The following is a 24,464-nucleotide window of genomic DNA, read 5'->3' as shown; positions in this document are numbered from 1 at the left end:
TTTTTTTTGATTGCCTTCTCGGTCTGTGCAGGTGTGGGGACATCTTGCTCGAGGTGAACGGGAAGAGCACATGGGGGATGACCCACACAGCCTTGGTGCGCCTTCTGAAGGAGCTCCGGGGCAGAATCACCCTGACCATCGTCTCCTGGCCGGGCAGCCTGCTGTAGCAGTGCTCCAAGCCATCCAGCGCTGCTTCTGCGGCACTGACCAAGGAATGTGGAAGGCAGAGCTTTAAGACTGGCTGACCACCCTAAGCTTGCTGTGTGGGAGAAGCTTAGAATAGTGCTGTAGCTGTTATGGATATCACACTTCTGATGGACAGCTGAGACTTTGCCAGGAGTTTGGAGAAGGACAAACATGAGACTGGATTGTTACCAGAGGGTTGACTTGCCCCTCCAAGAATGCTGAACTGGTTGGACGCAAGACTGAGCCACTTCTAACAAGAATGGTGGGCGTCATCGGTTTAGAGGACATGGTCATTCTCTGGCACAGCACCCAGTGACTGCGGTGGGTGGATCGAGAGGAGACACAACACGTTGCCAATTCCAGTAGTTATATATTAGGGTATGCGTTAAGTTGGACTCACATTTCTTTACTGTAAATGTTGGGTGTCTAAAAAAGTACTGATCCAAGCACTTGTAATACGTTTCTTTTGTTCGTTTGTGGTATGGCCTTCAAATATAGGCTTCATTCTGTTTGTACTGACAGTGGTTGTCATCCTCATCCGTTGACCTGAGGACACGTTGCCAAGTAGTAGTCTGTGTTGAGATTTTGTTTTCTTTTTATTTCAAAAAGCTATGGCTAAATTATCAAACCACTGGCAATAAAAATATATGAAAAAAAAGGATCAGTGTGTTCATAACATGTTAAAAAATATTTAATTAGGTGAAATTGTGGAGGCCTTACTAATTTTCTTACTTTTAAGAAAAAAAAACTGACTTGGTTTCTGTGTATCAGTGGGCGGTCTGGGGACCGTCTGCTGTGGTTCTGTCTGTCACGCTTCGGCCTGTGTAGTATATCTGATGGTACATTTGGTTAAATGATCAATAAAGTCATTTGGAAAAGAGAGCTGTGTGAGAAAACTCGTGCTTAAAAGCCTCAACAACACTAAAAGCTTATGCAACATAAACATTCTGAATGCAATATATACATCGAATTATCTGTCTCTAATAATATTCTAATTAAATTCACATTTCTAGTACATTGAGATGCCACAGGGCATTTCTTCTCATTAAATAGATCGTCAGACTGAAAGTCAGTCACATTTTAATTTCCTCTCCTGCTCAGCGGAGGACACCTTGCTGCTCTCCTTGTCCTTCCTGATCCTTTTGGCCTTCTTGTTTCTGTGTCTACGCTGACTGTCTCTGTCCTCACCACCATTACTCCTACTCCTGTTGCTGCTGAGGACATGTATGACAATCACATTAGAAATCTGTCATCTTTCATTCTTTTTCATTAGAAGCATGCATATGTGTGTGAGTGTGTGTTGCTGTTTAGACCTGCATGAGGATCTTGGCTCTCCTCTTTTGTCTGTGTGTCTCCTTTCTCTTTGCCATTTTTCTCCTTTTCTGTTGAAGCTTACAGGAGTTTGGTGTTTGTGCCCTCGCTCTGTGGTCTCCCTGGGCCTCATGTGCTTCTCCCCACTGAAAAATATCAAACATGTATACAGTGTATTTTTTCCATTGGCTATTGATGAGACTTGAGTCGTATTCTCTTGTAAATAACAGAAAGGGAAAAAGAGCTTATGGCCCACAGGAATGAGACTGGTGGCCTTTCTCCCTCCTCTCAACTGGGACAGAGAAGTCAGAACTCAAGGGACCAAAACCTTAACCACAGTGCCTGCTGCTTGCCTGCCTGAGCCCTCACAGCTTCCCCTCTGGCCAAGACTTGGAGTAACAAAGAGTCGAACACTAGTGCCACAGCATGCCCTTTACATTAAAGCCAAGCGGCCGTGCTGCAGTATCCTCCAACCTGAAAAAGTCTATTTTTCACTGTAGGACTCGCAGTCCTGCGAGACCACAGGACTGATCATTACTTTTCAACTTCTCTCTCCTCCTATGACCTCTGGAAACTCACATGCTAAAACATATTCATGCGAAGGGCACAGTGACAGTGGATAGCTGCTGATTAAGCTACACCTACACATTTAATCATCGAGTAGGAACTAATAACTGATGTCAAATGATGATTGGAATGAACACCGAATGATTGGCAGGAGTTCTCAACTAAAGACTATAGAACATAACTTACATACAATTCAGTTCAATTTTATCATGTTTGTGCATCCCATTAATCTAAAATACATGTCTTATGTTTTCATATAATGACGTAACCTTTGCTAACAGTGAGTTGGAGATCCAATTTTCCACTTGGGCAACAGACTTAAGAAAATGACAGCTTGAGTTTACCCAAAAATAGCAGTTCGTTCAACTGGCGGCGAGATGTCACTGTTGGGTGGATTTGGTTAATCAAAGACTCAAGCAAAGCAACACAGCACATAAAATAAGCACAAGAGAAACTTCAGACTTGTTTGGGGTTTAAACTATTTTTAAGTCTTACAGATAGGGCTGAAAATGACAACAAACATAAGGAAATTTGCCTATATGACAAATCACCGCGATGAAAATCAACAGCCAGTTGTCTGCCCAGACGTAGCTATTCGGTGATTCCATCTATAGTGCAGTGGTTCCCAAAGTAAGAGCTGCTGCACTATAGGGATTTTTGATGACTGTGCAAGGGCACCCCAAGATTAATTCCAAACATTTTATTGTACATTAATAATAATGTTTTACGACATAAAGTAAGTAGTAAAATAAGAATGGCCACAACAGGTCAGCTGTCATGGTTACCAACATTATGCTGGTCTGGCACAGGTTTTCAGCTGCACAGCGGTCAGAGGAAGCAACTGTCAGAGCATGCATTGTAAATATTTGTCAGTGTGAAGGTCAATACATCTCAGCCCTCTACACAGTCAAATAGACAACAGAACTAAAGTATGGCTGTACAGCAAAAGCTATGTGGCTCACAACTTTTCACTGAGAGGGGAAGCTAGCTGGCCCGCACTTGAATGCCTCATCTGCAGGGAAACTTTGTCAAATGCATAATAAAAGTACAATCAAAAGACATCTCTTGATTAAGTATGATCAAGAGACCTATTAGCACATTTAATTTTTATTCACTCCTCCTTCTTGTAAGTGGCATTGGAGAGTGCCATGAAAATCACTATGAAGAGGTTTCCATCATTAAAACATGTTGGCATTTTGTCCCCAGTCAGTAGCTGCCTCATTTGAAGGATGCAGTATATTACAACGTGACCTTCAGAGGGCGTCTCTAGGAATCAGAGGCTGATTGGCTGAAATGAGATCCACTATAACATGATTGCACGTTTCTGCCACTAGAGTTGATTATGTTTCAGTTAATCAGCCATGTAAACGTTTGCACAGTTAATATATAAGACAAGAAAGTCAGTGAAGAAGGCATCGTCAGCTGCATTCTGCCTGCTTCTACCTAATGGGGATGAATGCCATACAGAATACACTGAATACAGACAATAAAGAGTAAACCTTACAGTCTGCTTAAGGGGAATTTGTGGTGTGTGCATACATTTAAAAATCCCTCACTCTCCCCCCACCTTAACACCAGATACATTGGCACAGCTTGCAGTTTCAAGTTTCAGAATAATCATTTTGACCTTTAACAATCATAACACTGAAGGCGTTTCTCTCAGCCACTATAGCACTATCATACTGCTCGAAAAGAACAAGTACAGATACTGCACCGTAAAAAGCAAACAGCTCACACATGGCCTGAGTAATTATTACCATTCACTCACTCAATACAGAAGAGAGAGAGAGAAAGCAAGAGCCTTTGGGGGCAGGGATGTTGCAAGTACAAAGCTTAATATATTCAATATTTGGAGACAGCTCTTCTGTTCGCAGCGGGGATTAGGACCCAAGGCCCACATTTGTTCTTGCTCAGAGCCATTAGCTTTAACACAGAAACTACCACCTCGCATAACACCAAGAACACAGTCAAACAGATCCCAAAGAGACCGCGTTAGAAAGAGTAAATTATAGCTCAGAAGCCTCAGGATTTGTTTTCACATTTCATGATTTTATTCATTACTGGTGCCCAGGCCTGTCGAGGCGGGCAGTAGCGCAGATTTCATAAGATGCCTGAGCCTGCTGCCGTGTAATTTCATCCACTCAATCCCTGCAGTAATTTAACTGAGAAGCCCAGATGATTAAGTGAGCCACACTGTGGATATGAAACTTGTGATTGACACAATTAAAGGTCCAGTGTGTAGGATTTAAGGGGATTAAGGGACAACATTTTAATGATAATGTTGACAGAAATGGATTAAATTTTCCTAGTGATGTTTTCATAATCACCTGAAACGGACAAAGCAAACACTCGCTCTCGAGACAGCATTTGCGTATAAGTGGCCACTGCAGAGGAGGAAACTTTCTGCAGAAGGTTAAATACTGTAGTGTTCCATTAATGCAACCTCATTTGGCTTTCATATCTCTCCCTCATCTCTCTCCTCTCCTGTTCTAAGTATTAATCTATTCTGTGGTAATCATGCTTGATATTTACATGTAAGAGCCAATTAATATGTAGATTTTACTAATGTGACCTTATTTGGTCACATTAACACACCCCATGGTGCTATGTGTCAAATGCACAGTCAGACCCACTTAGAAAATTCCAGCCTCGCCATGTCTACATCTCTCTGCGAGTGCATCTGAAGCCAAATGGTATGTGAAGAAGACGGTACTGTTTATTAAAGATTTGACTTGAGCTAAATCTTTATTTTAGTGTCCCAAACAGGATGCACGCACCTGCAGTGACAGATGTAGCACAAACAATATCAGCGATCCAGCTATCAGCACGTTTATGTGAAAGATGCAAGCAGAAGAATCAGAAACATGAACGAGGCACTTAAGTGGAAAAGAGATGAAGCAGTGAAGCGCATTAGACAATTTGGTTAAAGCAAAGAGCAAAAAGTGATATTTGACGAGGTAAAATTTATACAGTCTAATCACATGATTGAACAGAATGAGAAGCTGCATCAAACTGACAAATAACTGCATTAAAAGTAAGGCCAAAGCTTTGAGCAAAGGTGGGTAAAGAGTGAGCAATTTTGGTCTTTTGTGTGATGATGATCTATTATGAATATGTCATGCACATAAAATAGTTAAAAGTATCCTCAGAACTCTTTCTGCTGCCAAAGCAGGGAGGAGAAAAAAGAAGTCGATGCCTTTTATTTCCAATTATCATCACAAAGTCACCTTATGTTATTCTGAGCTGCACTGATGGAGTAAGAGTGTAAAAGCATCGATGCATCAGGGGTCTGTTCAGGATGAAAGAAGCTGTGCAAAAATTAAAAATGTACCTATCATTGTCATTACCTATTTATAGCGTCAGAAACTATCTCTCCCTGATACCAGAGTGGAACAGCAAAATGATTCTCTGATCTACGAAATAACTGAGTGCTCTTTATTATTTGTTCCTTTAATATGAAGGTTGTACTTGTGTCCATGTCAGGATTCTGCAGGATTAATTACTCTGCTTTTCTTTTAAGCCTTTTGTTCAATGGTTGAGCTGTTGGCAGATTTTTAGCCAGATCCTCATTGGTAACCACGAGGATGTACCCCAGTTAAAAGTGAGCCAGAAAACCTGAGTTAAAGCTGAGACTGGTAAGATTGTATAAACACGAAAGAGCAAACTACTCCTCCTTCGAAACACGTTAATGCGCACTGTCCGTCTACAGAAACACTGTGTGGTGTCGCGATACAATTCAAGAGTGATTGTAAAACAATCACAACTGGATGGCTTTCAATTCTAAGTATGAACATAAAGCACTGCATTCTGTAAAACTAAAATGTTGTATTCCATTTTACAGTGATCTGAGTTTGTAAGGACGGAACAAAACTCTTAAGTAATACTATATTTTGTTTGGGGTTTTTTTGTGTTTGTTTATCCCAAAAGCTTCACTTGTTTTTTTAGTGGATTATTTGATTTGACTGAACACAGAACCATTGAATTACTGGAGGTTTTTGAGGGGAACAATCTGTTTGCTCCAGACAGAACAAACATACTACTTAGAAGCCAAAATCTTTGTAGGGGGGGTGAGTGTAAAATCGAACAAAATTGGGGGCCCAGGTCAATATAAACCAACAAAACAATAGAGTTTGTGGCACGAGTTTGTGAGAAACAAACATGTATTGTAAAAGACAACCAGAGCGCAGTGCCCTTTGGGATGAGAGCTTAATTCCATACAAAGCAAGCAAATGAGTAAGTGTGTTTGGCTGGCTTTGGGGGGAAAAGAAGCTGAAGAACAAGATGTAAAAAGAGGAATGTACGGCACCTATTTATGTAAAGGTAAGACACAAAGTCTGTTTAATATTAAAGATGGATTGTACTGCTGAATGCAAGGGCAAGCAAGCACAGTAGAAAATATCAAAATCAATTTCGTATAGACAATGAGACTGGCTCTGGAAAGAAATTAGTTTCATGCCTGATGTTGAGTCAGAAAGACAAAAAGTATGTCACACTGAGGGCTAAGTAAGTTGAGCAGTGGGGAAAATAAAAACAGATGTAGGTGGAAGAATATACAGGCCCCAAGACAGAGCCTGAAGCCAGGATAAAAGTGGCATCAGGCACAAAAGCAGCTGAGGAAAATCAAGTCAAAGACAGGTTTTACTGTACCCCTCTCTGCCTACGGTAGAAGGAAAGAGGCAATTTGGGATCTGGCTATGCCTCCTAAATCTGAGACAAAAGCCTGGAAGAAAGACGGGGCTGTTCCTCCGAACCACACGGCTGCTATCAAAGCTGCACTGAGGAGTCTACAGGCAAGACTTACGAAAAAGTAACTCCAAATGTTTCCAACTCAGGAAGGAATCGCTCTTTCGTGCACTGAAGCAAATTGGATGAAGCTGTTATTGTTGACAGATGCAAATTTGTTTTAAGTCTGTTGAATGTCATTGCCATGCTTTGGCTGTTCTGAATTAGCAGTGTCCTAATTTGATTTCAGTGCTATGCATTACAGCTGCCTTTTTTCAATTATCACTTCCTGCTCCATATTCGCAGTCTTTTGTTAACCGTGAAACTAGCCTTACAGCATTTTCAAATAAAGCTTTTAGTGCAAGTTTAAGCAGGGAGACAATTATCATTTTAATTTCCTCATCACACCGGGACCTCTCCACTCAGTTATTATCCAATGAACTTACTGGCTTACGTGTGCAAGCGCTTCTGTCAGCCAGTGATCAAACTAGCCGAAGGGTATTTAAATTAGATTTAAGTCTCTTTGAACAGTTTAAGCAATGCCATATGTAAGTAATGGACCAAGACATAAAAGTGGATGCTGCATGTTGCCATTGTCTTGTGCAAGTGTGTGCATACGTACACATGAAAGAGATAATGACAGCGACTGAGGCAGTGCCAGCTGGAAAGATGAGAGCCACATTTATCACCCAGAGATGTGATTTATAGTCAGTGTTGACCAAATGGCCAAGCACATCCTCAGCCTACACCCATTGGTGAAAAGGTAGAGGGTGTCGGAGACAAGAAGAAGAGACATAAACACAGTATATCACTCAGTGGATAAATGCATGGGTGAAAATGTGAGTGTTAAGCTCATGGAATCTATTAGTGGTAGTGGTAAATCCAAGGCATGTGGTCACAGCCACAGCTGATAACCAGTAGCTGATGCCTGGAGGGCTGCCCTGCCACACTCTGCCTTGTGTGTGACTCAGCACAGGACATGTGGGCTACCAAGCACACCTCCTGCATCAGTAGCACCAAATGCACAATCTAACAGTCACACTGACCTCACCAATGAACAATAAGGGTGGCTGGCAACAGAGCCATGGTAGGCTCCATCTGTTTCACTCCCCTTCACACACACACACACACACACACACACACACACACGCATATTGCACACACGCACACGCACGCACGCACACACACACACACACACACACACACACACACACACACACACACACACACACACAAACAATGAATCCCTCTGGTTCCAGTCTAAAAATAGCTCAGGGCACAGTCATAAATCAATGTAACATAAAACACACAACCTACACATATGAACGTGCACGCGAGCATGTGTGTGTGTGAAACACAATGTGATCATGTGACCAGAATGTAGGGCATCAACAGAGCGCAGAAGGTGAGAGCAGCACACACTGGACTGTGGGCCACAGGAACAGTCGTCTGTGACTGTGACATTAGAGCAAATCTTATGACATAAATACCCAAATCTCCTGTGCATTCCCTGTGCGTCTGTCACACACATGTGAATCACATATTTCTGTATTTCTGCAGTTTGCCTACAGCTTCCCAGCTGTCCCCATGTCCCATTTCCCTCATTTGACCCACAAGACTGTTCTGAGCTTTTCATACAAAACCTAATTCCAGTCATCTAATGCACACAAATACTCCAGCAAGAGCTCACCACTTTAAGTAGGGGAAGTGCTGAAAAGCAGAACAGCTTATGTGGATATTTCAACAGAGCGTGGTACAGTAAGAGATACAGTTTGTCATTTTTGTTATTTTGCACTTATTTCCAAGTTCATTAATGGTGAAGCCTCAACACTTGCTGACATAGGACTTTATTGATCTCAATAGCATAACAACTTTTGCAACCACAGCCGCAGACTTTAGAAATTAGCCCAAATTTCAGTTGTACTCCTTGTATTTATCGATTTAACCAATAGACAGTCACCACCTCCAGATCTGAGGCCAGAGCCTTAATCAAGGACAATGTCAGGAGTATCCCTGATACCTAACATGTACATATTTTACTAAGGACTTGTCAATCACCATGAAATGTCACACTCACTCACCATACAATATGAGCCTTAGGTCAGCTAAGGGAGTAAGTGAGAAGGAGGGAAGATGTGCCTGTGTGTGTATTACAGTTGGCAGCTGCCTGCATTGATAATAATTAAATAGACATCTGGCTACTGGTCAAAACTGAGTGTGCAGAGAAAATGTAGGGCAGGATTTGGCTTGTGCATGCATGTGAGCATGAGTACACATATGACAACGCTCTAACTGTCAGACTGTGGGGTAGTAGGGCACTATGCAAAGAGCTGGAGTGAAAATCAGATTGGCTCTTATCATCCATGAGCCACAGGGAGGAAGGGTTCAAGCATCATGCGGAGGAGCATCGATCAATTATTTCCTGGCAGTAGCCGGTGAATACAAGGAGTTGTTCCCTCATCGAGCCTGCTCTTTCATTGCACCAGAACAAAAAGCAAATACAATACAAAAAAACAAGTTTTGCATATGTTGGCAATAATTTCTCCTTGCCTTGCAATAATCTTGATTCCTGTCACAATAGTCTTGCGCTCTTTTGCAATAGTGTGCATTTTCTCACAACAGTCATAGCTGGTTATATTATAGCTATCAGCTGAAGAAACGAGGAGCCACTCACAGAGTCAGAGCACAGTTTCAGCTGCAGCTCTCCTTCCTCTGCAAAAATGGACACTAAGAAAACACTCTGACATTACAGTGCCACGTAAAGCTATCAAAAATTACAACTAATTCTTGGAACTATACAATTAATGCAAAACAACACAATAGGCATTTCCCATTTCCCATCTAGAAGTCTTTGGTTCAGGCTCCTACAACAATTGCCATCACATACTACTACGGTTTCATACTGAAATATTATCCAGCGTGAATACCAGCACCATACTCTGCACTGTCCCACCTGGCAAACAGACTGCTTCCTCCTCCTTATCCTCCTCCTCCTCCTCCTTGTTCTTTGGTCTGTTTTTGTCTTTCGTCAGCACACATATTGAAGCAGCCCAAAAAAAATTGAATATCTGGACCAGAACCAATATACTATATGTTGGCCAATCCAGAAGGCCGCAGGTGCTGAGCAGACATTTGCATTTATTCACTACAGAGGCACGAGAGAGTGGATAGAGGGGCATGTAAATGTAGGGGTCATGCAGTGTCTTGCGCTTGATCAATGTGATACATCAAAGGAAACAGACTTGAAAATTAAATAGACTAAATATGTGTCACTCATTGAGAACCACCTGTTGTATGAAAAGGAACAATCCTCCCTGTCTCTTTCTCTGCCTCTTTTACTCTCTTTGTCATGACCATACTGTCTGGTTCTGCCTCTGTAACTGTCACACATTTCCTGCCTTATGTAGCACTCCCAGGCCTTGGCAGTTTCAATCACTCCAGTGGAAATTCCCCTGGGGATTAAGGATGGCACACCTATGAGAAGAACAGAACGATGCCAGACAGCTGATTGGAGAGTTCCAGAAACAGCACAAGTTGAGAAACACATCAGTTTTCAATCGCTAAATTTACAAACTGAGCATTCACCAATTCATTGCAGTCATGGCAGCACCTGACCCCTTTACAGAATGCCATTTTCTGTTGACCTTCTCCAAAACAATACTTATGTTTAATTCATGTAACTTCAGAGGGTAGGACAACAATAACGGTCTTTCTGGGAGCATATTTAGGACACTGAAAGTTCATACAGAATATATAGGGCAGGTACTAACAGCGTTTTTTACAGAAAATAAAAAGAATACATTAATACTGTGCTGAAAACAATATGAGCAAACTTTCAAGAGGCTGAAACTGTTCATTGATCTGTCTAAAAGGCCTCCGGGGCTGAAATCCCTTATTTTCATTGTCCTCATGGAAATGTCTCTGTATTCAAAGACAGTTGAGCACATGAAGTGAGTAAGTTCCCAGAGCAATTCACTCCTCTAAAGGGATCAATTAATACAGTACAGACAGAATACCCATGGTACTGGTACAGGAACTAGACTGAAGTCAGTATTACTAAGCATCATATATTCTGGGATTTTACAAAAGTAGACATACCTGATGAAGTTGCTGTTGAGGGTTTAAAGACTTTAGAGTATCCACTGAAAATAAAAGTGAACATACTGTCAAGTGACACATATAAACTCTACATGACCCCACACTCACATTTGCAACAAACATTTCTATTGAAATGCTTAAGAGCTGGTTTTTCTATTTGTGGTTACATCTGAAGTCCACATTTTACAGTATTCGCCTTTATCTCCTTGGTCGACTATTTTTTCCTGGCAGGCATGCAATTCCATCATTCAGCTCGATATAGTATGTCGGGTTATTCATTCTTAAACTGCCAAAAATAACAAATAAACTTACAGATGAATCAATGAATGAAAAAAAAAAAACAAAATAAGTGGATGGGTCTGCAACATGATCAAAGGAGTTATCCAAATGCGCAGCTGTGTTTTCCAAGTGTTTGAAGTGACTGGCTCATTGTCAAAACGCAGTGTGCGCTTGCCAGTCCATGAGGAACGGATGGAGGGCATATTGCTGATACTATCTAGATCTTCTGCCCCGGCCACGTGGCACAGGCCCACACCCGCTACCAATTGATCACTTCCTAATGTGCTGAAGGTGTGTATGAAGCTCATCCAATAGGAATGCTCCCCACCAGGTGTGAGTTCAAACACAGTGTGCCTTATATCTCGAAGCGCAATCATTCCATTTGCTACATTAGCACTGGCCTGGGCAGTTTACTCTCTTTAATATTTCTATTATATTGTAGCTGTAGAGATATAGAGAGGCTTGTTTGTGAATGGAGACACTGAGTGAATGGAGGAATGAGTCTGGCTGAGTGAGCATGTGGCTGCTGGCAAGGCTCTAACAGGAGGATAATAACTGTGTGTAATGGTTCTTCAAAGCACTCTGCACTACACCTCTTACTTTGTGGCCTCTGGGTTTCATCAACACGAACGCTGATGATTCTAACGTCATCTAAAATGCAACACAAGTTCCCCTAATGGTCAGCAATATATATTATGCTTATGACACATCAGTCTAAGAGGAATATGGCCCTGTTGCTGCATCACAGAAGAATAAAAACAGAGAGAACAGATGAAAAGTTAGTAGTAGGTGATATGGTAATCATTTACAATTTATTTAGGCAGTTTTACAGTCCAGTCGCCAATCTAATATGGCAATTTACTGAAAAAAATCCAAATAGCGTATTGATAATGTTTCGGTCTTGCTGTCTCTTTTCAAAGCACTGCCTGTGCTTCCTTATGAAATCCATTCCATTTACATTTTGAGGGAATGCCCAAATTATGAAAAATTCCATGCCATGTTTTCACTGCACACATAGCATGCGCACACATACGCATGAGTGTGCCGCAAAGATTAGCTACTTATTGATGACTGGATGCCACACACCATGCTTTCACTGCTTCCTTCCATCCAGGCAGTTTGACAAAAAACATGCACACACACACAAGCAGGCCGTGAACCTCAGCTCTTCATCGATGACTGGATGCCACCCTGCTGTCACCACAAAAAGCCTTACGCAAAGTGATTATACTAGACAGGAAGAAGGGAAACATGACAGGAAGAAGGCAAATGAGACTAATCGAGCGGGAGGGAAAGAAAGGGATGAAAAGAAGAGGCAAAGAAGGAAGTAAGCGAAGTAAACAAGAAGGGATGAAGGGTATCAAGGCAGGATGAAGCTTTAGCTGTAAGCTTTTATCTTTATCTTATCCTGATGCACTTGGTCACATGATAATGGTGTGAGGTAGGACAGTCAAATCACATAACTGGATGAGAGTTATTAAAATAGCTTGAGATGAATTTCAATATGTTTCTGGTTTGTAGTTGTTTACAGCATTGTACTGCAATAACTGACTGTGTGAATGTCTGTTATGGGACTGTTTTTAATTATTCCAATTTTGTTAGGGCAGCAATATGTGACAATAAGAGAAGTTTCCTATTAGATTGTGTGGCATTATTATTCTTTTTCAACAGTTGTCTGATAATCAATCAGTCCTCCCTCTAATCCACAAAAAAGCAGTTAACATGTCCAATAACACATTTCTTAACATGGAAAACCCCTAATGCCAGTGATTATCATTCAACACATACTGGGTTTATGTCACTATAAAAGCCACACACAATTATTTTTACTGGAGAGCTTTTTTCTGTGAAATCTACAGACACAGTCATGTTGGGTTTGGATTAAACAGTGTGATGACATCTAGTGTTTTCCATGGTAGTGCTTGTTCACCAGTGCTTTTCCCAGTGATAATTGTGCTCAATTTGACTTTTCATTCATCAAATACATTAGAAATAGATTTAGACTGAACGTGAGAATGTGAAATACTGGAAACCATGAATGTTCACAACTAATTCCCCTATAAATATCATCATCAGTGTATCATTTGGAAATTTACACAACTCTTGTTTACAAAACTAAATATGGAAATTGGGAGTCCTTTGGGCACTTGGCGCTCTTCATGGTACGAGAAGCCAGGGCCCAGATCATGCCAAAAATACCTGCTGTCCCTACTATTCTTGAGGAAAAGGCTGAGCACCAACTTTAGGCAGAGACTATCTGTGTAAACACTACACATGTGTGTGTAAGAGAAAAGTTAAAAAGGAAATGATTCATAAAGCTTACGGGAGATGGTTGGCAGAGTTCATTGGAACAGTAAGTCCCTGAAGGATGTGAGGATTTGGCAGATGGACTGAGATGTGAGAAAAACCTTCTTTTAGGGCAGAGTGAATTCAGGCACACGTAGACACAGCAAATTAGGAGAAAAAGGGAGAGAGTGGGATCGAGAAAAGAGAAAAAAAGATGAAGGAACAGGAAGCTGGAGAGACAGACAAACATAGAGATGGAATGAGACAGGCTGGATACAGAAAACATCCAAGGAATAACAAGCTGTGCAGCAAACAAAACTGGAGTTGAGCTGCATTTAGGGGCCTGTAAGAGAATGCAGGAGCGTCTAGGGTATAACGTGGCCCACTTGTGAACTAAGCAGTGTAAATTATAGCTGAAATGTTTGCAGACAGGTTGTGACATGGATCGGAAGAGGGGAGTGGGAGAGATGCCTTGGACACTGATAAACAGGCACAAACAAGGTTGCTGTATTGCTTTCTACCTTATTTGGCCATTTGTCCAGCTGCACAGTGATAAAACTGATCCGGCTTAGAATGAAAAGCAGCAATGTCTGAAACCCTAAATATGGGTTGTCCTTTGGTGACACTTAAGAGACACATGTTCTGCCTCAGAAATTAGGGAACTGCTTTCAACAGCAATTATTTTCAGCACTAATGCACCTTTTATTAATGATCTCCAGTCCAATCTCTGACTAATGTTTTCTTCTCTTCTTCCCACATTTCTGCTGAATTTGTTTCTTACCTGTTCCTGCACCTGAGTCAACCTCCCTGAATAAGGATGAGCTTATCAACTTGCTTTCCTTTCTCCATCCCACCTGCATTTTCTTCCTGCTCCAATGCTGCACCAAACACATACACCACTTTGTACGACACATATAGTACATAATGACAAATGAATGTACTCACCTGTCAAAAGTAGCATGGGAAGAGGAAGGAGGGGGCCTCTGTCGGTAAAGGATAGCTGTGTGAAGAAAAAGACGATCGTGAGACCTTTGAGTCATGGTCCTGACAGATTCAGATTTTTTGGATTTCTCCCCAGTGTTGAGCGTCCAGTTCCAAATGCACATTACACAACATTTCATTACATGGACAAGTCATTTTTACTGCTACCTCCACTGTTAGCCTGGAGAGGGAGTAGACTGCACACAGTATTACTTTGGGATTATTAGCTATCTTTCACTTGCTCAATGACTGTATTTCTGGCTTTGCTAAGATGAGTTTGCTTCACAGTTTCAGAAAAAAAGCAGACTGTTCAAGCCACAGTAGGGTTGCAGCAATACTGATTACAGGGTACACCACGTTACATTAGTACATTTGCTTAGAGGCTTAAAGGGGCCTAAATGTAAAAAAATAAATAAATAAATAAATAAATAGCTGTATAAAAATAGCTAAGAAGTTGCTTTAAGTATCATTCTAATCAATGGCCAATATTACTGAATATTCTGAGTTTAAATCATTTGCATAATCTGTAAACTAAACTATTTTGATTATGATTTATGAGCTCATGCAAAACTGCTCAAACATTCTGCCCTCTTTTTCAGTTAATACGTATGTTGCATAATCTGGAACCAGATACAATGTTCTCATATCACAAAGGTTTCTGTAATTTGCCTTTCACTTTACTATGTGAAGACCTAAAAAATCCAATATAAAACTGTAGTCATATGGGAAGGACAGCAATTACTTTAAAACACAGTTGACATGAGAAATAACAGACAGCTACCACAGAGGATAATGGCAAATGTTCAGCAAATCTTGGTAAAGACAGAGCAGATATATTCATATGGAAATCTTAGGACAGCAGGGGAGGATCAATGTGTCAGAATTAACAAGTGAAAGGAACAAAGAGCAGAAAACAAGTTACAAATTCAAAAGAAACGGCAATTACCAACAACATTGCCTAATAATTTATGGTGCTCCTCCATTTAAGGTAGAGAAATTAGATCAGCCTCAAAATGTCAGAGCAACAAAATGTGGCAGGTCCTACTTGCCTTTTCCTCCATCAATAAAACGGAGCGAGTCAAACGCTTGAGTGCACAGTTAATGGCCCCACTTGTTATAATGCTCAAACTTTACGTGACCAAGCAACACAATCAGTTCAGAGTCACACACTCAGGCCTGCACAAACATACACACACATATAGAGATTCCTTTGAAGCACCAAGGCAAAAAACACACATTCACATCTGGATACCATCCCCTTCTTTCTTCTGTAAAGACCCCTAACGTGAGAAGGGCTCAGAGCAGTGTTCAACAACATAAAGAAAAAAAAAAATGGCTGAAACAGGAGGAAGAATAATAAGAGCTATTGGAAGTTCAAGCTTGAATATGAAAAAAGGACACAGGGCTCTGCTGCTTTGTAAGTGAAATGTAGAACATCTTCCTTCCCTTTCAAATACAAGTCCCACCGAGTTGAGAGGGCCTGAACTGCTCACTATGGAAGACTGACCGAGTGAGGCCTTTGATACCTCAGATACCTGGACACCCAAGGGAAGACACACACAAATACAGACTTACAACAGTTTAAGAGAGGAAGAGCTTAAGTGTAGTGCTGAGGGCCGACCTGAAGCAATGCCTTTCAAGGAAACAAACCAAAAGCAAAACCAAAAACATGGTGATCCATCAGGACCATAGATTGTGCTGCATGCAGACAAACTATTGAGACAAAATATTGAGAGTTTAGTGTGTACTAAAAGTGATCAAAAAAACTGGCAAATCTGCATGCTTAATAAATACACAGACTGACACACATGCCACACATGCAATGAATGTTAGCGTGAGTAATTGCTTCTACCTGTGGTGATCTCAAATGAGTGTTTGATGAGGCCTGGAGTTCCATGCTTGGCAGCGTATGAGAGAACTAATGGCTGAGGGCTAATTGCCGCCAATTGTGCTTGCGTGGCATACTCTCTCATGCTAATGTTTCACAGAGCTACAGGCCAGAGGGCTTTAGATGGGGTTGATATTTCACATTGAAACACATGCTGCCTTTCTGCACTACAGTAGAGGTCTAAATGTGCTTTGCTTGGATAACAGCTACTGACTCAGATAGATGTGCACAATTCTTTTTGCTGGGACAGTGTCCTGTCATTGAGCAAAGCCATTAGCTGCTGGTCAAAGGCTTCCTGAGAAAAGGCTGGTTTTCTTAACTTAGAAATCAATACTGGATGCTGACTTTTCATCAAATCGAAGGAATCGCTGCAATACATGTTGTGTTCTTAGAAACCTGACGAAGCCCAAACATAAATCATACTGGTATTTTAACACATTATGTGACTGCTGAGCTTACATGTTCTCATTCAAATGATCCCTTCAATGACAAAGCTATATATAGACATATAGCTATATATAACTATAGAGGTCAGTAGTTCTTATCAATAACCATGATCTGAGGGGATGTGGTAATGGTATGGTCAATTCAGAAAAGAACTGATCATCAGCTGAGCATCAGCTATGTATCAATGGCAAATGGAAGGACACACAGGCTGTGCGGCTACACTGACTGTAGTGACCCACTAACCGGTAGCTGCAGCACAGAGCAGCCGACAGCCTCACCTTGGTGCTGCACTGATAGATGACAAGAACAACCCTGCAATGCCACAGTTCTGCTCCAAAATGTGCACCTATCAAACACATTTGGCATCTAATGTGACCTGAATGAAAAACAAACATAAAATTTAAGAAACAACTCCTTCTTTCCCTCTGCCCTATTCCCTCCTGAATAGTGGTTCTGTTCAGCACATTTCCCATGCCTGAATATGCTGGCCCAGCACTTTTTTCCAGGGGCTATTTTTATCACGTTACACATTTGCATCACAAAAGAAGGTCGGGCCTATTACTTAAAGAAAGGGGAGTGGCCTAGATAAAAAGCTACACAAATACATTTCAAAGCTGGAGTTGACTGTTCAAAGCGGCAGGATGTTTGATATTTTGGTTGCATTAGCAGCTCTGGCACAGGTTTACCAGGCAGTATGGGGCTCAATGGGGGTGTGTGAGGGGTTAGAAGGGGGCCTGAACCGGCGCATCTATTTTGGATCCTTTGAAGATGAAGATATGGCATGTGACAAGCTGTGTGCTGAAGCCAGGGAGTCTTCCTGGATTTAGATCTGATTCACTACAGAGGCCAAGAGGAAGTGTAGAGACTGAGAGCACCTGGATGGTACTACAGACACCTGCCTGGAAGGCATAGATCCATTCAGTGTCTTCAAACACATGCGTGTGCATACGCATACGCACGAATGTTCACCTCTGTCCTTCAGCTCTGCAGGATCATTTATTATGACACGTGTTGCAGCTTTACAAACACACACATACACACACGGCAGGATTGCCATTAGTCATTTGTGCAGCTGCATGCTGCGTGATGTGTCCCAATGGGGTTTCTGACAGGGCCCCTTCCATCTGAAATATTTCACTTAAATCTACTAACCCAGCTTCTTAAAGGGGCCCCATGTAGTTTTGGTGAAGTCGGGATTTTTATATTTTCAATATTAATGAGGTGATTATACAAACTCAAAAATATAATGTCCCCAGAACACTATTTGAAGCTAGAGAGGTGGCAGGGTCCACCAAATATAAAGTAAAACAGTATGAAATTATGCTGTCCTTTAACATCAGTTTGTTATTTAGTCCTGAAACCACTTTCTCTCCTGATCATTTTTTCCCCCCAACACTACTGTACATATTGTACCTTTAAAAGACAACTCATCTGTTCATAATCATAGCATCACATGAGAGAGGCTTAGATGCAAGGACATTTGCCAACAAAGTCTATGGATAAATAAGTTTATAAATAAGAGAGTTTTTTCCGGTGATGGAGTGACTTACCTGGATGAGTGGTATATGCAAAGAGAGAATTGACTTTAGACGGATGGGGCACATTATTAGAAGTAATTCTACCCTCCTCTGGGGACATCTTAGTAAGTACCTGCAACGTAAACAAAGGTATTAAAAGCTTCACTGTGTGTGTCTCTGTTTGACATTCTCACTAACACACACACATACACACACACACAATACCTGAGTGTTGTTTCCTTCGATTCTAAGATGTGTACACCCTTCCACTCTGCTGCTGCGCCCAGGTCGCTCTCCAATCACATCAATAGCAGCACTTGACTGTCTGTTGATCAGATCATATGATAAACAGTCTACATCATATGCAATCAGTTTTTTGATACAGTGCCAAAAGAAACAGATCAGACTTAGAACTCAATTTTAACCCCTACATGTGGTTTTGATGTGCACTTATTATATAACATTTTTAAAAACAGGATATTACTTTGTCCTAATCTCACTACCCAAGCCTCTATACTGCAACCCCCTGCAGGTCCATTAACGCATTAAACCTTCTTATCTGGGTCATCTCGCCTTCTTCACAAAACAGCCCTTTACAGTCCTAAACCCCCCACCCCCCCAAAGAGCATGCACACTCACACACACACAGATGGGACACTAACCCCTTTCTGTCACTAGGACTTAATCATGAGTAGAGACAAACATACAGGAAAACAAGAATTACAAGTATATGTAATGGTAACTTGATGGGGAAAGTGCTTGGAGCTCCTTAATGTCTCTGGTGCTTGCTTCAGCTTTGAAATACACACTGAATAAAATATTTAAGACAATGGCTTTGTAAAGAGGAAACACACAGTGTATTTTACATTCTCATACAACACAAATTTAAAATTCTAAACAGCCGAAAATTTTTGTCTGTATCTCATCACATCCCAGGGGACAGTTATATTGCATAGTAGGCAACACCAGTTGAGAAAATCACACTTAAATCCACTAATACAGCAAAAACATCCTTAAGCAAGCATCATATTTTCACAGTTTCCAAAAATGAGACCGCTGCTGTATCAAAGCCTAATTGAGAACATCATCCTCTACATAATAAAGTGCAAGTATTTGTCTCTGGCTTGATACAGACATCCTGGTTTCCCTCTGGTCCAGCTCTGTCATTGAAGAACAGGGAGATTCATGACAGCGCCCAGATCCACATGACCTCTCCTGAGGGGTAACCTTGCCATCGGAGGTTAACATCATCAAGGAACAAATCTTTAATTAAGTAGCAAGTCCTGCCACTCAGCTTCCTTGACAATCCTTCAACTGAATACGATGGAAAAGATGTTGGTGTATATTCACAAAAGCAATCACATGCATATAGCACCTGGTCCATAAATAACAGCGAAATGCATGCCGAGACTGGATGATATTTACTAACATGACAAGCATCTGCTGCTCATGAGTGTTTACATAAATGATGGGAGGCTGTAACTGGGTTGTAAAGCACCACTGGCCTAGTCTAACAGCCCTGTCTCCCACAGGCTTTAGCCAGCTCTGGTGCTCCAATCTTCCCCTTAAAAGCTGGCACATTTAATTTAGATGGGTTGGGTTATTCGATTATCCTATTTGTCTTATTTTTCAATAGAAATCCACCTAAATTATAGAAATGGAACATAATGTTGGCAAGAAAGGAAAAAAGGTAATGATAATAATGTTTTTATATTAATGTATAATCACTTCAAACTAAGAATTCACGTATTTTTGTTACCACAGAATGTGCCTTTAAGGATGCTTTTCATATGTTTGCATTTTAACCAGCCATTCTAGGGGAGGGGAAGACAAGGGTGTTTAAATTGTCGCAGCTTCAACAACACTGCTGAATGCCAATAAACCCCCGGAATTTTTAAGTTGCAGCTGGTCAAGGTGATATTAATTTTAATCACAACTTTCATTATAAAGATAATAATTCTAATCTAGATTTTCATCTATAACATCATATGTACATCATATGTTATGATCTGATTTTAACTAGTAGCAGCTATTAGATAACTGCAGTTGAGTATAGCACAATATTTTCCCTGAGCAATAAAGTAGTATGAGTAGAAGTTAATGGAAACACTCAAGGATAGATATGTCAAAATTGTACTTAGGTAATTGGGTACATGTACAGAATACTGAAATGTCAATAGAGAAAAAAGTCACGTTTTTTTCTGTATAAACAAAATAGATATAATCTTTCTATGAAATCTCACTTCAGCCTTTAACAGATGAACATTAGGCCTTTAGTCTCTGTTTACCTCAACACTTTTGGATCCCTTGCCAACAGAACCCTAATATGCTGAGTCCATCTTAGGATCAGAGAAAACAGATGGCCTGATAGCTGTTGTGTCACAAACAAACACAAACAACCAGCTGCCAGCCTCTCCGGGCTCTGAGCTCAGAGTTTAGAGCAAGGAATGAGATATGTGGTTGGGCACTGAAAACACGGACAGTAGGTAGAAGACATTTTCACCAACCTGGAGGCATGTGTAGTTCGGCTGTCTGAAGAAGCATAAGCAGAACAAGAGCCTTTTTTTCCATGTGTATTTTTCCAATTCTCAGCCTGAGTAGAAAAAGAACAATTTTAAACTCTACTCTGCTTTCTAATCTACTTATAATTCATTCCTAGTTAAAATGAAACCAAGAGCTATCTACTATCTGTTGTGAATTATGTTTTCAGATTAAGTTCTTCCTATTGGGTTTATGGCCTCTTCAAAAGGGAAGACTGTTAATTAAATCCCATCTGTGACATTTTGTCTTACCATGATTTGAGTGTATAGCTTTTGACTACTTGTACGCAGTTTCAACTGTTTCCTACAGTAAGTTTTCCAGCTTTCTTCATCAAAGCCATAGTTGAAGTAATCTGAGATGTCAGCACCTAAAAGCAAAACACAAAATAGTTATTAACAATCTGTGCATAATTATTTACATATTGAATCAATCATTGCACACTTTTGCACAGAAAGATTTACACAAGGCTCAAATACCATTACTGACCAGGTCTCAACCATGGCTTTTCCTGTACTTTTGCCTTTAGAACTGGGATTTGTTGTATACAGATCAATGCATCCATGTCTGATCCCACTGTATTATCACCTGTAAAACATTTTTCAAGAAATATGTCTGCAATAGATACCTCATAATTGTGACAGGCATATAAGCGAAGGGCTTTAATGAAGAAAATCATTTTTTCATTTTCAACAAGGCCATGGGACATTTTTTAGCATAAATACATCATTAAAGTGAAGTGATGTACAGCAATGAAGCCGATGTTGAAGATTTTTTAAGGTCAGATATTCCCTTGGTTGTCTGCACAGTCAAATTGCTGTTTCATAAACGAGCTATTCTGAAACTAGGCTGTATTATGAACAAGCTAAAAGTCTGCTGTTCTGTGGCTTTTTTAACAATAAGAAATACATTAATGCTGCATTTTTGGGGGCTGAATGCTCATCAGTTTTAGTTTTCCATCAGACCTTCCTGGTCTTTTTGTCTTTCTGCTTGTATTGTTTTATGTGTTGCCTCTTGTTCTGAGTCATCCCCTTCAGCAATATTTTTCAGGTGCACAGGTGAGGGCCTGGAGCTGCTAGAAAACAAGAGGCATAAACATTACCAACACAGTTAACTCCATCATCATGACATAAACTTGAACAATGAGAAACACTCCGCACTGGGTTGAGAGCTGATAACCTAATTTCGAATGGCACCTCCAAATGCAAGCTTAATATATCACAAAAAAAACATAAAAAATATCTCAAAGCTACATTTTGACAGAAGTGGGTTCCTGACAAATAATGCACATTCATATTATGCCCAACAGGCAAACACACACAATAAAAGGCTGAAACATTCTGCATTATTTTGTCACAAGATGGATAGTAAACAGTTACACTCTTATACAAACTGAATATGAGAATGTAAGTGGCTGCACACAAATCATTTTATTCATCAGCTGTTTCATTGTCACTGTTTTCATCAGCTGGGATGGTTTTCATATTACCCCATAAAACAAAAGAAAAACAAACAAAAAAATAATAATATCCACCTGCAGGTCAAAACACAGGTTATCTGGTAGGTTCTGTGACAAAAAGACAAAATAATGTGCATAGAACAAAATAATGACTGCTGGAGAGTTCAGTGTGGCTATTTTTAGCTGAGTGCTTCAATCAGAAAACTCTCATCCAGCCCAATCACAGGCTTAAGTGCCTCTTTTGCAGATTCTTTAGGGAATGATCTTACATTATTATATTTTTTTTTAAACATGCCAGTTCTGCAGCCAGTTAATAGGTGGCACAAAGGCAAACATGAACAAACCATCCAAGAAGAGGCAAACCTTTATTTTCAGCGATGGATTACAATGGCTGAAAAAGGCTTTTAAAAAAGTGTTTTTTAAGTACAGTTTTGCTTCAGTTTTGGTGGGTCATTCTAACTATCTGGCATCTAAATGTTAAATTAACTGGGACTGTCATGACATCAGATCTAACTTAACTACATGAAAAAAAAATGCTAGCAATCAAATCTGTTTATGACTGTGTTGACGGTGTGTTCTATCCCTTTTTTCAACAAATACATTACCCTCAAAATATGGGTGTCAAGGAGACATGAAAACTTAAAAAAAAAAGTGTACAGAAAGAACAACTACACAAATGAATTAAATATATTATCATATGCAATATCACAGCACCAAAAACCAAGACACTTGACTGATGAACGGCTTCACATTCAAGTTACAAATGTGAAAAAATAAATAAATAAACTTACACACAAAAAAATACTACTTTTGAAGCTTTGGTGTACATTATAATATATTCCTGTAATTGGCAGGTCATGCTACATTTACTCTGAGATAAAGAGGCTGGAGAATTGTCAGTGATCCAGTTACGTGATTTGCTTACATTAAACATTTCCCAGCTCAAAAATAAACACTGCTTCCCTGGCAGCAGATTAAATGAGCATCACAATGCTCCCTCATGTTCCACATGACTGGCTGCACACAGTGCCATCACTCACGTACTGTACAACTATAATGATCACAGTCATTATTGTACTGTAAAAAGTGTATTATCTGAATGCTTCTGTGCTTTAATATGGCATTTCTGAGGCAGGTCATGTTTGTGGTGGGCCAAGTAGTGGTTGCATTTAAATGTAGTTTTGCCTAAAACATTATTTGTGAGAGGTAATCGCATATTAAAAGTAAAGAATTAATATGCTAACAAATACATTATACTCACCTGGGTAGGATTTGATCCTCCTCACCCTCCTGCTTGTCACATGTAGTCTTCATGCCATAAATCCCTGAAACACGGACACACAAGACCACCCTCAATGTCCAAGTTTGCGGCCTTATTTTGACACTTATTTCGTATAGTGTGCTCAGTTCACTTTTAGATATTACAAAGGTAAGCGGTTGTGATTTTTACTCATGTTTAATTTAAGTTTATCATACCATTGTTGGCTAATGCAGAACATTGAAATAACAAATAATTACATTAGCATACAGCGGTTGGTCAGCTCAAACCTACATTGATAAATTTGTTCCTCTTGATCTTCATCTTCAGTGACAACTTTGGAGTCCGACTCCGAGTCAGAGACCATTTTGACACGGGAAAAGGTTGATTTAGATGCGGGAGAGTAGCTAGAAAACAGCGTAGAAAACAGTTATGTTGAATTATCTGTCACTGTCAGTATGTCAGTTGCACATGTTTTTATGGCAATTACGTGAAGTGACAGCTCGTGGCATTTACCGAGCCCTGCCATTGGTCAGAAACCGTCTCGTGCTGGGTTGACCAACGGCCAAGTATTAACAGTTAGCTTACTTGCAAATGAACGGTTGCTATATTTATAACGTTTTTAAGACTTCAGTCCTGCATTTGGATTCATTTTTCTTCCCTCTACCTTTTAAAATGTAGTTGCTGATAATGTTAATGCATTGAGTGTCTCAGTAATGACACTGAAACCAGAAAACTCATTGATAACTCTGTAACATTAACCGGCAGTTCATGCTAGGCGGTCCCTGGATGCTGCTTATTGCCATAACAACGAGTTGAAGCTTGTGTGACGTGTGTATTCTGCGACGCGCGTGTGCCACGTCACCTTTGAGAGACTCGTGTGTTTGTTTTGCTGGAGCTACTTAAGCTGTCATTCCTGATGTTTCT

General features: G+C 40.4%; 2 protein-coding genes across 14 annotated transcripts in view; one reads left to right on the top strand and one right to left on the bottom strand.

The window, feature by feature from the left end:
- Positions 1-1,066, top strand: part of lnx1 (ligand of numb-protein X 1) — a 29,108-nt gene extending 28,042 nt beyond the window's left edge. For all 5 annotated transcript variants that reach the window (XM_037113684.1, XM_037113683.1, XM_037113686.1 and 2 more), the window contains exon 10: positions 32-1,066. In XM_037113684.1, the coding sequence (XP_036969579.1) occupies positions 32-167 (136 nt within the window). In that variant the 3' untranslated portion in view covers positions 168-1,066. The remainder of the gene's footprint in view (positions 1-31) is intronic.
- fip1l1a (FIP1 like 1a (S. cerevisiae)) lies at positions 764-24,464 on the bottom strand. Of its 9 annotated transcripts, none has more exons than XM_037113690.1 (14): positions 24,205-24,464; positions 23,832-23,944; positions 23,541-23,604; positions 21,786-21,895; positions 21,310-21,408; positions 21,075-21,190; positions 20,790-20,875; positions 18,508-18,607; positions 18,316-18,415; positions 14,395-14,449; positions 10,885-10,928; positions 10,074-10,260; positions 1,500-1,643; positions 764-1,400 (listed from the first exon to the last, which is right to left on the bottom strand). In XM_037113690.1, exons 2-14 carry the CDS (start codon positions 23,902-23,904, stop codon positions 1,256-1,258), a joined length of 1,323 nt encoding a protein of 440 aa, XP_036969585.1. In that variant the 5' UTR covers positions 23,905-23,944; positions 24,205-24,464; the 3' UTR covers positions 764-1,255. The 9 variants fall into 9 exon arrangements, 7 of the variants coding, with proteins under 7 accessions (XP_036969585.1, XP_036969586.1, XP_036969584.1 ...); XM_037113691.1 differs by lacking the exon at positions 24,205-24,464 and adding an exon at positions 24,054-24,197; XM_037113689.1 differs by lacking the exon at positions 24,205-24,464 and having other exon boundaries at positions 23,832-24,034.

This window comes from Acanthopagrus latus, chromosome 11 (genome assembly GCF_904848185.1).
Source record: "Acanthopagrus latus isolate v.2019 chromosome 11, fAcaLat1.1, whole genome shotgun sequence".
Lineage (NCBI taxonomy): Eukaryota > Metazoa > Chordata > Actinopteri > Spariformes > Sparidae > Acanthopagrus > Acanthopagrus latus.
Note: the sequence above shows the minus strand (reverse complement) of the source record. Positions and strands in the feature narration are given on the sequence as shown.